At 33.8% G+C, this 15,109-nt stretch overlaps 2 protein-coding genes across 4 annotated transcripts in view; both read left to right on the top strand.

Moving 5' to 3' along the window:
- atp10d (ATPase phospholipid transporting 10D) overlaps window positions 1-1,424 on the top strand; it is a 31,985-nt gene extending 30,561 nt beyond the window's left edge. For all 3 annotated transcript variants that reach the window (XM_073834108.1, XM_073834110.1, XM_073834109.1), the window contains one exon: window positions 269-1,424. In XM_073834108.1, coding sequence (XP_073690209.1) covers window positions 269-497 — 229 coding nt within the window. In that variant the 3' untranslated portion in view covers window positions 498-1,424. The remainder of the gene's footprint in view (window positions 1-268) is intronic.
- A 1,444-nt stretch (window positions 1,425-2,868) lies between these two features.
- dapp1 (dual adaptor of phosphotyrosine and 3-phosphoinositides) lies at window positions 2,869-14,939 on the top strand. The gene is made up of 9 exons (XM_073835102.1): window positions 2,869-3,364; window positions 5,069-5,191; window positions 8,510-8,643; window positions 8,745-8,875; window positions 8,981-9,028; window positions 10,036-10,098; window positions 10,208-10,293; window positions 12,791-12,878; window positions 13,043-14,939. Exons 1-9 carry the CDS (start codon window positions 3,306-3,308, stop codon window positions 13,064-13,066), a joined length of 756 nt encoding a protein of 251 aa, XP_073691203.1. The 5' UTR covers window positions 2,869-3,305; the 3' UTR covers window positions 13,067-14,939.
- Window positions 14,940-15,109: the final 170 nt, after the last annotated feature.

Raw genomic sequence — 15,109 nt, forward strand, 5'->3', positions numbered from 1 at the left:
AAATAGCATAATTTAAGCTTGAAAAAGCTATTTAAGAACTTTTAATGAAATGCAACCTTGACAAACTAGTTCTTAGTTACTTCCCATTCAAGTAGATAGTATCTGTACTTATATAGAAAATAGATACCTGTGGGTGTTACCACGATGGCTGGTAAAATAGACTTTGGCCAAGCTTTATTGGAATCATTTATTTATGGTTTTATCTGATCTTAAAGGCAGTTCATGATATGTACAGTGTAATTAACTCTGGGCTCTTTCTGTGTCACAGGATCCTGTTTCATGTCTTTTGTAACACTATCTGCCCATCTGACCTGGCGAGAGCACAGAAAATGGAGAGACTCTCAGCACAAGACTATTGCACGAGTTTACAGCAATGGAAGAAGAACAAAGCTGCTCAAAGACTGCCCTCCAGACACGTCCCTCAGAACCTCAGTGTGAATGCTGACGAGCCCCATTTAACAGACTGCAACGCAGAAGCGGGCACTATTCTTTCATGAGCAATAAGAAAGTTGCCCTTGATCTTACATTCACGGTCATTAATTCAAATAATGACTGTATGTTCTTGCACTTTAATGATCGGCAGATACTCTGACCAGTTAGATGTCAGGTCTGACTTTTTTTCTGCCTAATAAGTGTTTTCGCAGCGATGTACAGTACCTGGGCTCTCAGATGCTTACAGATGAACTGCATCGCAAACTCATTCCAGTCCAGTGATTGCAGAATAGACTTGGAGTCTGGCTTTTGTAGACAAAAGATATGCAGAGAATTGTTTACATTTCACAAGGCTGTGCCTGTGACATTTTTAATTACATATTCACTCCAGCAAGAACCTCAGAGTTGTGAGGATGAATTGTGGGTTAGGATGTGGCAAGTATATGCCAAGATACTGTGGCTACTTTGCTCCTACTGTAATGCAATACTTCATTTTTGGTTATTGAGGGTTAAAAATTTAGACCATGAGAAAATGAGCTCACACTTTCTTTAACACTAACATATGCGTAAATTCACACAAATTCCCACAGTCATTTTATATTCTAGCAAATAACTGCAAATGATGATCTTAATAAAAAAAATATTCTGCTTAGGAATAAAATGAGGTAAACTTAAACAAGAGCTAATGTATTTTTTAACCCAAGGTCCTTGATGTCCATTTGTGTGTTTAATCTGACATTGAACATGCTGACTGCATTCATTACAAATGGACAAGTCCAGTATTTTATGATAAGTGCTAGATTGCTTTTTATACTTCACTGCAATTGTATTTTTATTGCAAAAGTAAATGCTTGGATTTAAAAAATGTGAACTGAGAAACCAGATTGATCATCAAAGATGATTTCTAGAAAACATTATTTATCATTGTACATCTCATGTGAGCCATTTGTAGTATTTGTAAAATTTGCAATAAAACACTTAAAACTTTAAAACTTGACTACTGCTTGAATATGAACACATACACAACAGATACCCTAGCCTGTATTTTTGTAAAGCACTTTTTTGAGAGATAAGAATTGGCTTTAAAATCCTATTTTGGGCAGTAGGCCTGAAGTATACAAGATAGTATATATTTTATAAACTACTGTAGTATAACTGTTAGATCATGCCTCCACGGCAGAAATAGCAGATCCAGCTCTGGATGCCAGATCATGTCAGAAAATATCCGTTTTTGAATAAGTAGAGGATACTTCTTTAAAAACATTGGAGATCTTACTGTTCAAAAACGTTTGACTGGTATAGTGTATAAAAACACTTTGGCATACATTTGGAATATGATAAAGGTAGATTTATTTCCACAGGTAACTACACTGAAGAGCAAGAAAGTGAGAAGGGTTTATTTTTTTTTATTTTTTTTTTGTTGTTCTCAAGAGTTACTCTTGAAAGTCAAGAAGTCAGTGCATATGGACTATGCTGATTTATATTATTTCTGTCACCATTTTTTAGACAATCAACGTTTTACCTACAGACAAAGCTGAAAATAATTGTTTAGAAGTTGTATTTAAAATCCACTTGTCTCTAAAATTGTCTGAATGGGTATAACACTTGCAAAAGAGCATTGTAAGGTCAAGAGATGCGTTTATTAGGTGCTTTAATATTGTATGTAAAATGTGCTGTGGTCAGAAGATGGCAGCATTGCACTTCTGAGACCTTCCTATTTGACTGAACAAGTTACTTTACAAATAATGTAGCGTTTTCAATAACGACCTGTTTTTTAAAACCAAGTAGCAGTTAAAAAACTACCTACACTACTGTTATTAACTAATTAATATGATACATTTTCAAATGATTAAATCTTTTGACTCGGTTCTTTAATGAATGCGTCAAACAAGCGCAACCGAATCGGTTGGAACACACCCTCTAGCGGAAGAATACAGTATACCTTGTTGCATATGTCGCATAGTAAGTCCTCTAGCGGAAGAATACAGTAGGCCTATACCTTGTTGCATATGTCGCATAGTAAGTCCTCTAGCGGAAGAATACAGTATACCTTGTTGCATATGTCGCATAGTAAGTCCTCTAGCGGAAGAATACAGTATACCTTGTTGCATATGTCGCATAGTAAGTCCTCTAGCGGAAGAATACAGTATACCTTGTTGCATATGTCGCATAGTAAGTCCTCTAGCGGAAGAATACAGTATACCTTGTTGCATATGTCGCATAGTAAGTCCTCTAGCGGAAGAATACAGTATACCTTGTTGCATATGTCGCATAGTAAGTCCTCTAGCGGAAGAATACAGTATACCTTGTTGCATATGTCGCATAGTAAGTCCTCTAGCGGAAGAATACAGTATACCTTGTTGCATATGTCGCATAGTAAGTCCTCTAGCGGAAGAATACCTCTTAATAATTATGCTTAATGAAATCACGGTTTAATGATTAGTACATTATTATTGTTATTTTTATACTACTATGTCCATACTATGCTGTAACTTATAATTAGCTATAATTACTAAAATTATGACCATAACTGCCTAATTATTTTTCTTGCTGGACCAGTTTTGTGACGATTTAAATTCTGCCGTGTGCGCTTCGCATGTTCTGGAGCTGTCTTAAATGTGACCAGTCTTGCATGACAAGAAGTTTGAATCAGCGTATGGTTCCCTAAATTATAAGGATATTAATATGTGGGCGGATCTATCTGACTTCCCTGTGCTGTCGCTTTCGATTGTAACGTAATGAACAGCTGTAAGTACAAACTGCTTTACTTCGACCTGAACTGACATTAGTGCTGACTGGCTGAGTGACTGACTGACAGCGACCTAGCGAGCCGCTACACACTGAAATCTGCTTCAGTCACTGGAGATTAAACCATGAGTGTCAGTTCAACTCTGAGCAGCGGGGAAGAAATCGACGAGCTGGAGTCTGTAAGGTGAGTTGAACCAACCCTTTGTTTTTATCAGCTACTTGGACCTTTTCAAACTCATATTCACCCCTCAAAAAATAATAATTTCCTATACCGGACAGTAAGCACAGCATTAAAAATAGTTAACCATACACTCTTTTATTTGAACCCCCCTGAAAGAAGTTTGTGTATTAGTCTCAGATCCTCTTTTATGTTTCTTGATCTAATTTTGTATCTGTGAAAGTAGTTTAATCACATTGTTTTTACAGTGTTATACGCAAATGCGAGAATAAAAACAAATTTTAAAAAAGAAAAAAAGTTTATAAAGAGCAAACTCTTGTATATTTAATGCCATTATTTATTTAATTTGTAGTTACACCTGTTTGTTGTTGAATAGCGGCGGCAGCGAAAGTGTGCGGAAATACTTCTATCTTTTCATCTTCTATCTTCCCCTTATCATTCATACTCATCTATAGTGAATGAAAGGATTGACGAAAGCAAATAGCTCACTGACTGTTATCTAATTTAGCACATTTTTATAACACAGCAAAACATTTTTTTCAGTCTACATTTTAATTTTACAGTCATTATACAAAGTCCAAGATGTCAAGGTTATATTTCACCCCAAAAAGCCATTATTTTCATAAAAAGAAAGCATATTAATCTCAATTCTAATTACAGTTATGCATGTGGATGTTTCACATTCGCTTGTCAAAGGACTGTTGAAACATTAAGAGGCTGTTGAAGTCATGAGAATCATCTCATTCATAAATTGTTTTACAACAAATATTTGGTGGAATGTGTATCAACCATTTAAATAGCTTATTTTATATATTAATTTATTTAGCATTGCAATAAGATTTACCCCAAAACATTATGCTAAGGACATTACTTGTTATCTAGACATAATATGGGACAAACATGGCATATTAATATCAGCATACTGGAACAACAGCAAATATGTCACTACATTGTGTAATTAAGCCGCACAACAGCCTGAAGGTTATTTCAGCAAGATGGCTGTTCTGTGATATGTGACCATGGACCACAAAACCATAATGGTAAATTTTTTGAAATTGAGATTTATACATCATCTGAAAGCTGAATAAATAAGCTTTCCATTAATGCATGGTTTGTTACGAGACTATTTGGCTGAGATGCAACTATTTGAAAATCTGGAATCTGAGGGTGCAAAAAAATCTAAATACTGAGAAAATCACCTTTAAAGTTGTCCAAATGAGGTTCTTAGCAATGCATATTACTACTCAGAAATACGTTTTGATATATTTACGGTAGGAAATTCGGAGCATGATCTTTACTTGATACCCTAATGATTTTTGGCATAAAAGAAAACTTTATAATTTTGACACCCATACAACCTATTGCTACAAATATACCCATGCTACTTAAAACTGTTTTTGTGGTCCAGGGTCACATATCAGTCTATTAATGTCATGCATCATGACAATCCTAAATGGATTTCCATTTAAGTGAAATATGCAAATGACATTTTGCTGTGGTAATGCAATGATGCGTTATTCTTGTTTTAAGAGAAATCACTCCTGTGCATCAATATAGATATAATACACATATGCGTTGTGTTTTCTAACCTAGTTGCCCATTTCCAAAAAAACTGTCTGGTAACAGTGTGTGGATGTTGACAGTCAATAGTGGATATCAACGTTCAACTTGGCTTTGTGTTTAAGTGCACCGTTCTGTTTCTGTCTGTAGCTGGTATCATTATGATCTGTCCCGGCATGCAGCTGAAGCTCTTCTCCTTTCGAATGGGGTAGATGGGAATTTTTTACTCAGAAACAGCAACAAAGGATCTGACTGCTTCGCATTGTCTGTCCGGTAAGAAATGTCCACTTCCGTCAAAAGTTTAGAAGTACTTGTGGTCCACTCAGCTGAATCGCTTGGAGATTAAATTGCAGTATGCTTAGACACAAACACACTTGAATATTTCTTTGTATGCACTCCAATCAACTTGTAAAATGTACAGTACCTCCGAAACCTATTATTAAAAAATTGTAAGTGTACTTAGGACAATAGATATTGTAATAACAAACATTAATATGACTAAGTAAATAAAAAAATCCTTAATAATTACAAATGTAATTTATTCATGTGATGGCAAAGCTGAATTTTCAGCATCATTACTTCAGTCTTCAGTGTCACATGACCCTTCAGAAATCATTCTAATACTGATTTTCTGCTCAAGAAATATTTCCTATTGTTATCAATGCTGAAAACAGTTGCTTAATATTTTTGTGGAAACCGTCATACCTGTTTTTCAGGATTCTTTGGTGAATAGAAAGTCATTTAAAATAGAAATGTTTTTAATATTGTTAATGCCTTTACTGTCACTTTTGATTAATTTATTCCGTCCTTGCTGAATAAAATTATGTTTCTTTAAAAAAAAATCTTACTGACCCCAAACATTTGAATAGTAGTGTGTATATATATACACAGTATATGGATCAAGGTACAAGGTACAAGGTACACAAGGTCTCATTCTGTATTTTCAGAAAGTTTTGGAATGTTTGTCCTCTTCCCAAATTTTCCGCTACGGAAACATAGTAATATGTAATTTAAAAGGAAGGGTTATATTGACCTATTAAGATTTTGCTTACATCTATCATTAAAATATATTTTTTGCTATTTTATTCAAAGTTTGTAGGTAAATTAATAACGATGACAATTTTAACAATATTTCAAGTGTTATTTAAGAGATTCGTTGTAATTTGAATCCAGTCTTTCTTTGTAAAAGGCAAAAAGTTGATCATACTGATTTCAAAAATAAGGATTTATTAGTCTGAATATACATTGAACCAAACACCATCATAAAATCTTAGTTGATAATTCAATATACTTTATTTTCGGTAGCAACGGCATCGCATTACAGAATTTTAACTTGCATACTAATACACTACTAAAACAAAATTTTAGTACAGTTATGCATTTTTTTCTTTTTTTTTTTTGTATTTTAGTATGTTTATTTCCCCAAAATAAAGGATTATGTGTTCCCTTTTGTCACTTTATTTGACTGTTTCGGTAGTGACAATTTTAGATAGTTTTGAAGCTAGCTCAAAGATGCTAATCAGCACATGGTTAGCTAGCACAGTTCTGAACAGCTGTACACATAAAAAACCCAAATGTTATTGAAAAACACCAAAAAATAATAATAAACAAATCAGACTTTAGCACCTGTTTTTACTTTGAGATCATTCTGAGGTTAAATACTCATAACAAGATATAGTTTTTGAAATCAAATCTTTGCATAACTATGACAGGAAACACTGGCATCTAAAGATGCTTTGCAAAAAAAACAAAACACTGAATCTTAAAAAAGAAAGCATATACATAAAAACAAATGGGAAATAAAAGAGTTCTGGTGTTATTATTCTGTGTCCTAAACTCCTGAAACATTGGTATCTCATGTTTTAGAGAAGTCAGTTGCAATTTGGGAAAGAAATCACTTACATCTGTATGTGGGTGTGTGTGAAAACATTTAGATGTAACCCTATGTAATCGTTAACATTTTCATAAGTAAGTAATTTAATTACACATTTTTTTCTCAGTACCTGTAATGGATTGCAATTAAATTTATTTAGTAATTAAATTATGTAACTCTGTCTGTTATATATAACTAGTTACTCCCCAACACTGCATATGTTCTATATGACAAGGGTGGCTACCATTAAAAATGTAACTTGGTAATAAATAGAGATGCCTAAAACAGTTTCAAGTGTTATTGAAGTATTCAAATCTTAGATGTTTACTATAGCTAATCATTCTATTATCTGTAGAAATCCACCAAAATATTTGAAATATCAGTAAGCTTAATATATAGAAAATCATCATTTATTGGGTACTTTCAATTGGGAAGTGGCTGTCCCAAACCCTAACCCCTAAATTTCAACTTATAAAAATAATATTGAAGCAATTTTTGCATTTTACTCTATTGTTGTTTTTAAAAACACATTTTTAATTTTTTAAAAAAGTGAAGTTATAAAAAAAAATTACTTTAGATTTTCTTTGTAAATCATGAAATGTGTCCCGCATTTTCATGTCACTACCGAAACCACGTTTTAGTCCATTGGCTGAGACTGATTTTAACTTCACCCCTAAAATTGTGATCAAGAAATATTAATGTGTCCCTCTCTCTCATAGCTTAAATGGTGAGTAGATAGGGTCCGTCATTTTGAGGTAAATGTGTTCATGTGAAAATCTGTGTGTAACTTTAAGGAATGTCACTACCGAACAATTAATCAAATTAATTAATCAATTTTGTATGTGTACAACTGTTCAGAACTGTGCTAGCTAACCATGTGCTGATTAACATCTTTGAGCCAGCTTCAAAACTATCTAAAATTGTCACTACCGAAACAGTCAATTAAAGTGACAAAAAGGAACACATTATCCTTTATTTTGGGGAAAGAAACATACTAAAATACTAAAAAAATGCATAACTGTACTAAAATGTTGTTTTCAGTGTACTAGTATGCAAGTTAAAATTCTGTAATGCAATGCTGTTGCTAGCGAAAATAGAGTATGATCAACTTTTTGCCTTTTACAAAGAAAGACTGGATTCAAATTACAACAAATCTCTTAAATGCTTTTTAAATGAGTTTTTTGGTTGTGGACAGCAGTTTGCACCACTTCTGTAGAACGGCCCATATACACATCTAATACCCTTAGTGAACTTATCTGAACTTTGTTACTGCCAGCAATATAGGCACTCACCATTGCTAAAATAAGCTTTTTTCCTTTGACCTTTAAAGCAAGCAAGTTAAAATGTCAAATGATGGACCAATATGGTTTTTGTTAGTCCCCTTATTTTCCATTTCTCTTATTTTCGGTGGTCCTTCATGATTACTTGAAGTTTTTCGGTTCCCCTTTTCAACATATCAGCTGTAAACCTCACTTTGTCTTGTGTCTTTAAAGTAAAGCCACTATACTCCTACTGGAAAATATAAATAAGAAACTGATTCACACAATCCATGAGGCAGTAACCTGCATGGTCACTGTGACTCTGACTGATGTTTCTCCCTATTTCAACTACATTTCATACATTAGTTCTATAAACAAGTTAACACTGTACAATACTGGCATTTCAGACACAGCATACAGCACTTCTTCACTGCCTTTTTCATCTCTGAACATTTTTAGAGCAAAGGATTCAGTGAAACACTTCCATGTTCGGCGGCAGTTTGGCAAATATGCCTTTGGCTTCAATGAATTCCCTTGCCTTCAGGATTTTTGCAGTCATCTTGCCAACCAGCCTCTTCTAGGCAGTGAAGCAGGTTTGCTGTGCACTTTTAATTTACAGTTCACAAACTGCTTTTTAGCATTTCTCAGGCACACTGACCCTCTTTCCTCTTCCTATTTCACTCTTGTAACCAAGGAAACCTGATAGTGCTGCGGTTCCCATACCCACGGCAGGTGGAAGAACCATCCATTTATGAAACTGTGTGTGTGCATACGGCCATGCAGACAGGCCGGCATGAAAACGACCTGGTGCCTAATGCTCCAGCAGTAAGTCAAAATTATAGTGTACAGAACTACATGCACACACTGCATTTGAAACAGTAACGTGGCTTGGAAAAAGCAAGGTTGAAAGTAATTTTATGTTGTCTACAGCTTGGAACTAAAGAGGGTTATCTGGTTAAACAAGGAGCGTTCATCAAGGTATGGTTACACAAGTTACTATATACAGCTGAGGTCAAAAGTTTACATACCTTGCAGAAACACAACTGTGTTTTGTTTTTGGTGATAGTTGAATTGCAGTTAAACTGCCTGCTGTTCTTCAGAAAAATCATTACGGTCCCAGAAATGATTGGGTTATAAAGCATTTTTGTGTATTTGAGCCCTTTCCAACAATGACTGTATGATTTTGAGATTCATCTTTTCACACTGAGGGCTACTGAGGGACTCATATGCAACTATTACAGAAGGTTCAAATGCTCACTTATGCTCCAGAAAGAAAAAGAGCCAGGGGTGTAAACTTTTGAACAGAATGAAGATGTGTACATTTTTCTTATTTTGCCCAACCATATTATTTTTTTTATTTAGTACTACCTTTCAGAAGCTACAGAAGACACTTACATGTTTCCCAGAAGACAAAATAAGTTAAAGTTACCCTGATATTCAAATTCAAAAAGTTTTTTAAAGCTCTTAATGGTCATTGTGTTTTCTTCTGAAGCATCAGTGAGTGTTTGAACCTTCTGTGATAGTTGCATGAGTCCCTCAGTTGTCCTCAGTGTGAAAAGATGGATCTCAAAACCACACAGTCATTGTTGGAAAGGGTTTAAATACACAGAAATGATGAAAAATCAGAATTTGTGAGACCTGAAGGCTTTTTCTGAAGAACAACAGGCTGTTTAACTGTTCAGGGCATTTAGATTTATGAACAACTATCACTAAACAAACAAAAAAACACTGTAGATCATTCAGGTGACAACACAGTATTAAGAATCAAGTGGATGAAAACTTTTGAACAGGGTCATTTTTATAAATTCAACTATTATTTTGTCTTGTGGACTATATGTAAATGTCTTTTTTGTGAAATATTGCAAACTGCGTTTGCAGTAAATGCCAGTTTAAGGTAAATTGTGACTTGGTTAAACTGGTTTTAGAGCAAACCTAGAACTAGTTTTGTTGTCTGATGGTTTCCTCTTTATCTGTTTTTTGGGCAGAACTGGAAGCAAAGATGGTTCATACTGAATAGAAATGAACTTAAATATTTTAAAGACAAAATGGTAGGTCCGTGTGTTTTGTACAATAAGATTTATAATTAGAAAAGAATTAATGGTTAAGAATTAAGAATTAAAAAGTTAATGGTTAATCTCAAAGAAACTGTCTTCTCAGGTTGTAGAGCCAATACGAACCCTGGATCTGACGGAGTGCTCTGCTGTCCAGTTTGATTACAGTCAGGAGAGGGTTAACTGCTTCTGGTGAGAGATTTATAACATGGTCATAATGCATGATATTTCAATACTGCAATGGAAACCTACATTAGCTTTTTCTTTTTTCTTTCTTGGCAAAATTCAGAATTTAAAGGTCCACTGAAGTGCTTTGAAACATGCATCGTTTTTCCATGTGTTGACTTAATTTCAACTGAAACAGGAAGACAGGGCGGGACATATCTAGCGTTTCTAGACATCACAGGTTGGACCAGAGCCGCTGAGCTCTGTAACCGCATTTGACAGTGTATGATAGCCACAGTCTCATCTATATCACTATAAAATATAACATTCTGTGTAATTCAAATGGGTCCAATACGTTGGACCGGAGCAGACTGTGCACTCTGCGGCTGTTCAGGTAGAACTGCAGAAAACCATACTTGTTTCACCCCAACGGAAAGCATATTTACAGTCTGAATTGTTCCCTTTCCCCTGTATAGAGCACTATGTGTCATTCCCTGAACAGAAAATTCTAATTCTGTGAACAAGTGACCAATTTCAGCCACAGCTTTGGCGTCTATTTATAGTGTAGGGGGCAAGACGCTTCAGATTCTAGAGAGCATTTGATTGGACAGAAAGTTTGTCGAGAAGCGTTTGACGAAGTGCAGGGTGATGTCATCAAAATCGTTGATCCATATTGGCGGATGTTACAGACAGTAAGTTTTGAGTGTTATATCTTGTAAATGCAAATTTTGTCATTGTTTTGGAGCACACTAGCTTTTAGATAACTTTAAGGCTAACATATTCATACTAAAAGCCAAAAACTTCATTTTTGATTTCATGGGGACTTTATATTAAAACTCGAATTACAGTTACATTACTTTATCCTGTTTGCTGCATTGTTATTTTAGCATCATTGATATACAGTTGTTTTTGGTAATATTTTGAATTAGATTTTTATATATTTTCTTAAAATAGTTTTTATATTTTAATTAAAGTTTTAGTAATGTAAGTGTATTGGTCATTAATTTGTTTAGGTCTTTAAAATATGTCAATATTGTTTTTATTTTAGTTTGAGTTATTTTAGTATTTAGACTTAAACTAAGTATATTTTGTACTTCAAGTTATAATTTTTTAATTGTTTTGTTTTTAGTTAACAATAATAACCCTGGTTTATTTAGAAATGTAATCAACAAGGCCAGTTCATTTCTGAATTGCATTTATGATAGAAAGGTTACTTTGGAAATGTAATAGGGTACAGATTACAAGTTCTGTAATGATTAAGTAACTATTTCAATTACTTTATTAAAGTAATGTAACTGATTAAATTTGATTACCTTTTGATTACTTTTCTAAATGTCTAATGAGTGTTTTCAACTGTTAATCACTTTGAAACATTTAAAGCAGGCAGAGTTAACCTTACAGTAGTATTTAAGTAGTATATTAAGAAACATTTTAAAGCGCAGCCACCACAAAATCAGACTTTAGCACCTCTTTTTACTTTGAGATCATTCTGAGGTTAAATACTCACAACAATATATAGTTTAATAGCTACGATGCTGTTTTTAAAAATCAAATCTTTGGATAACTATGACAGGAAACACTGGCATCTAACAATGCTTTGGAAAAAACAGTTAATCTTCAAAAAAAAAGAAAGCATATACATAAAACCAAATGGGAAATAAAAGAGTTCTGGTGTTATTATTCTGTGTCCTAAACTCCTGAAACATTGATATCTCATGTTTTAGAGAAGTCAGTGCAATTTGGGAAAGAAATCACTTACATCTGTATGTGGGTGTGTGTGAAAACATTTAGATGTAACCCTATGTAATCGTTAACATTTTCATAAGTTACTAATTTAATTACCCATTTTTTTCTCAGTACCTGTAATGGATTGCAATTAAATTTATTTAGTAATTAAATTATGTAACTCTGTTATATATAACTAGTTACCCCCCAACACTGCATATGTTCTATATGACAAGGGTGGCTACCGTTAAAAATGTAACTTGGTAATAAATAGACATGCCTAAAACAGTTTCATTTAATTACAAAACCAAAGTTTTAAAAGATAAATAAATGAGTAAGACCCCTTTCTGTTGTGTTAGACTAGATACCATGTCTGTTTTTACATCTGAAACTTCTGCAATTGGCCAACTGTAAAATTACTGGCTATTTTTGGCAACTGAAAATGAGCTGGTATATCTGCAGCATTCAAGTATCTGACAACTTACAGTTCCTGTGCTGACTAAATCAGCCTTACAGACGATCTTCAAAGCATTCACGCTGTCTATGTACAGACTAAGAAGTAACAATAGGAAGTAATTACAATTAGACATCAGAATACTAATATTGTGTTTTTAATAACTATTGTGTGTGATATTTTCCAACATGTTAGTGATTCTCTGTAATGAGGAAGTGTAGTCAGAAACTCCTATCCATGGACTTCCTCCTGCCCACATGCTTTCCAGTGCATGCTTAATTTCAGCCTTTTACTTCACAATACAACTCTTTATTAAGATGTTTCATTCTTATGTCTTTCCTATAGTCTGGTGTTTCCAGAGAGGACGTTTTATTTGTGTGCAAAATCTGGTGCTGAAGCAGATGAATGGATTAAGATACTACGATGGAAACTGGTAAGAGGAACCTAAGTTATCCATGAAAGAAGTCACTATGAATAATCAATGTACGTAATAGTTAACAGTTCAAAAAGACCCCACTTAACCAGTCTGAACCCACTGCAGATATATTTGTCTCTCTGTTGTCCTTATCTCTAACCGTGACTACCTTGCATTTCCAGTCCCAGATAAAGAAAGGACGATGATGTTCAACATGGAGAGAAGTAGTAATGGAGCAACTGCGTGCTATGAGGATTTATTAACTGCTCTGTGATCTTGTGCATCATGGTTGTACAACTCATCACACCTAAGATAATCTTCTGGGCAATGAATCACAAGTTTTTACATCAAAGGGTGAAAAATATTGTGCTTCACAAAGATATCTGGAGGCAGTACACTACCTGCGTTAAGGTTATAATTGACAGTAGTTTTTTCTGATATTGTGTTTTGTGTTGAGCTTTCAGTTCTTGTTATTCTTCTCCAAGCCAAGTTAAAGAGTGTGTGTGCTTTTAAACATATGTACATCCCCCTTATACAGTGCCTTGCAAAAGTATTCATACCCCTTCATTTTTTTCACATTTTGTTTTGTTGCAGCATTATGTTAAACTGCTTTAAATTAGTTTTTCCTCACACCAATTAACACTCCATACACCATAATAATGACAAAGCAAAAACCAGATTTGAAAATTTTACAAATTTATTAAAAATAAAACAGTGAAATAAGTACATTGCATAAGTATTCATACCCTTAACTCAGTAAATAGTTGAAGCAACTTTACAGCTTCAAGTCTTTTTGGGTATGATATGACAAGCTTTGCACATCTGCATTTGGCAATTATCTGCCATTCTTTGCCTCACCTTTTCACCTCTCAATCTCTGTCAGCTTGGATGGGGGCTGGCAGACATTTTCTAGAGTCCTAGTTGTTCCAATCGTCTTCTATTATGGATAATGCTTCTGTGAACCTTCAATGCAGCAGATTTTTTTCTGAACTCTTCCTTAGATCATTGCCTTAACGCAAGTCTGTCACTGAGCTCTACAGGCAGTTATCTTGACCTCAGGACTTGGTTTTTGCTCTGATATGCATTTTCAGCTGTTAGACCTTTTCTGAGAGGTGTGTGCCTTTCTAAATCATACTCATTCAAATGAATTTGCCACAGTTTAACTCCACTCGAAGTGTAGTAACATCTAGAAGCAATATGAATGCTCCTGAGCTAAATTTCGAGTGTCCCAAAGGTATGAATACTTACTTTACTTTTCAGTTTTTTATTTTTAATAAATTTGCACAGATGTTAAAAACCAATTTTTTGCTTTGCCATTATGGAGTAGGGAGTGTAGATTGATGTGGGAAAAAAGTAATTTAAAGTAGTTTAACATAAGGCAGCAACATAACAAAATGTGAAAAAAAATGAAGGGGTATGAATAATTTCGTAAGGCACTGTATACACTACGAGTCAAAAGTTTTTGAACAGTATGATTGTTAATGTTCTCACAAAGTGTGCATTTCATCTAAAGTACAGCAAAAAAGTAAAATATTTTTAATATTTAAAATAACTGCTTTCTATTTGAATACATTTTAAAATTTATTTCTGTGATCAAAGCTACATTTTCAGCATCATTACTCCAGTCTTCAGTGTCTCATGTCTTCAAGCATCATGCGGGAGAAGAAATTACAGAAATTAATACTTTTATTTATCAAGAATGCTTTAAATTGATCAAAAGTTATGATAAAGACATTTATAATGTTACGAAAGATTTCTATTTCAGATAAATGCGGTTCTCCTGAACTTTCTATGCATCAAAGAAACCTGAAAAAATTCTACTTAGCTCTTTTCAACAATAATAGTATTTTGAGCAGCAAATCAAAATATTAGAATGATTTCTGAAGGATCATATGACTGGAGTAATGACAAAAAATTCAGCTTTGAAATCAAATGAATAAATTATATTTACAAATATATTCAAATAAAAATGTTATTGAAAATAGTAAAAATATTTCAATTTTTTTTGCTGTACTTTGGATCAAATAAATGCAGGCTTGGTGAGCACTTCTTTAAAAATCATTAAAAATCTTACTGTTCAAAAACTTTTGACTGGTGGTGTACACGTTTGCAGCTATTAAGTAAACATGTAATTAATTATTAATTTTGTGCGGTGAAACCTTTGGGTGCATTATTGTTATAATATCAGCTAACAATGCACACTCTTGTGTTGTTTAGAAACATGTATATAGTACCCCTTTTGTAAAAAA

This window comes from Garra rufa, chromosome 2 (genome assembly GCF_049309525.1).
Source record: "Garra rufa chromosome 2, GarRuf1.0, whole genome shotgun sequence".
Classification (NCBI taxonomy): domain Eukaryota; kingdom Metazoa; phylum Chordata; class Actinopteri; order Cypriniformes; family Cyprinidae; genus Garra; species Garra rufa.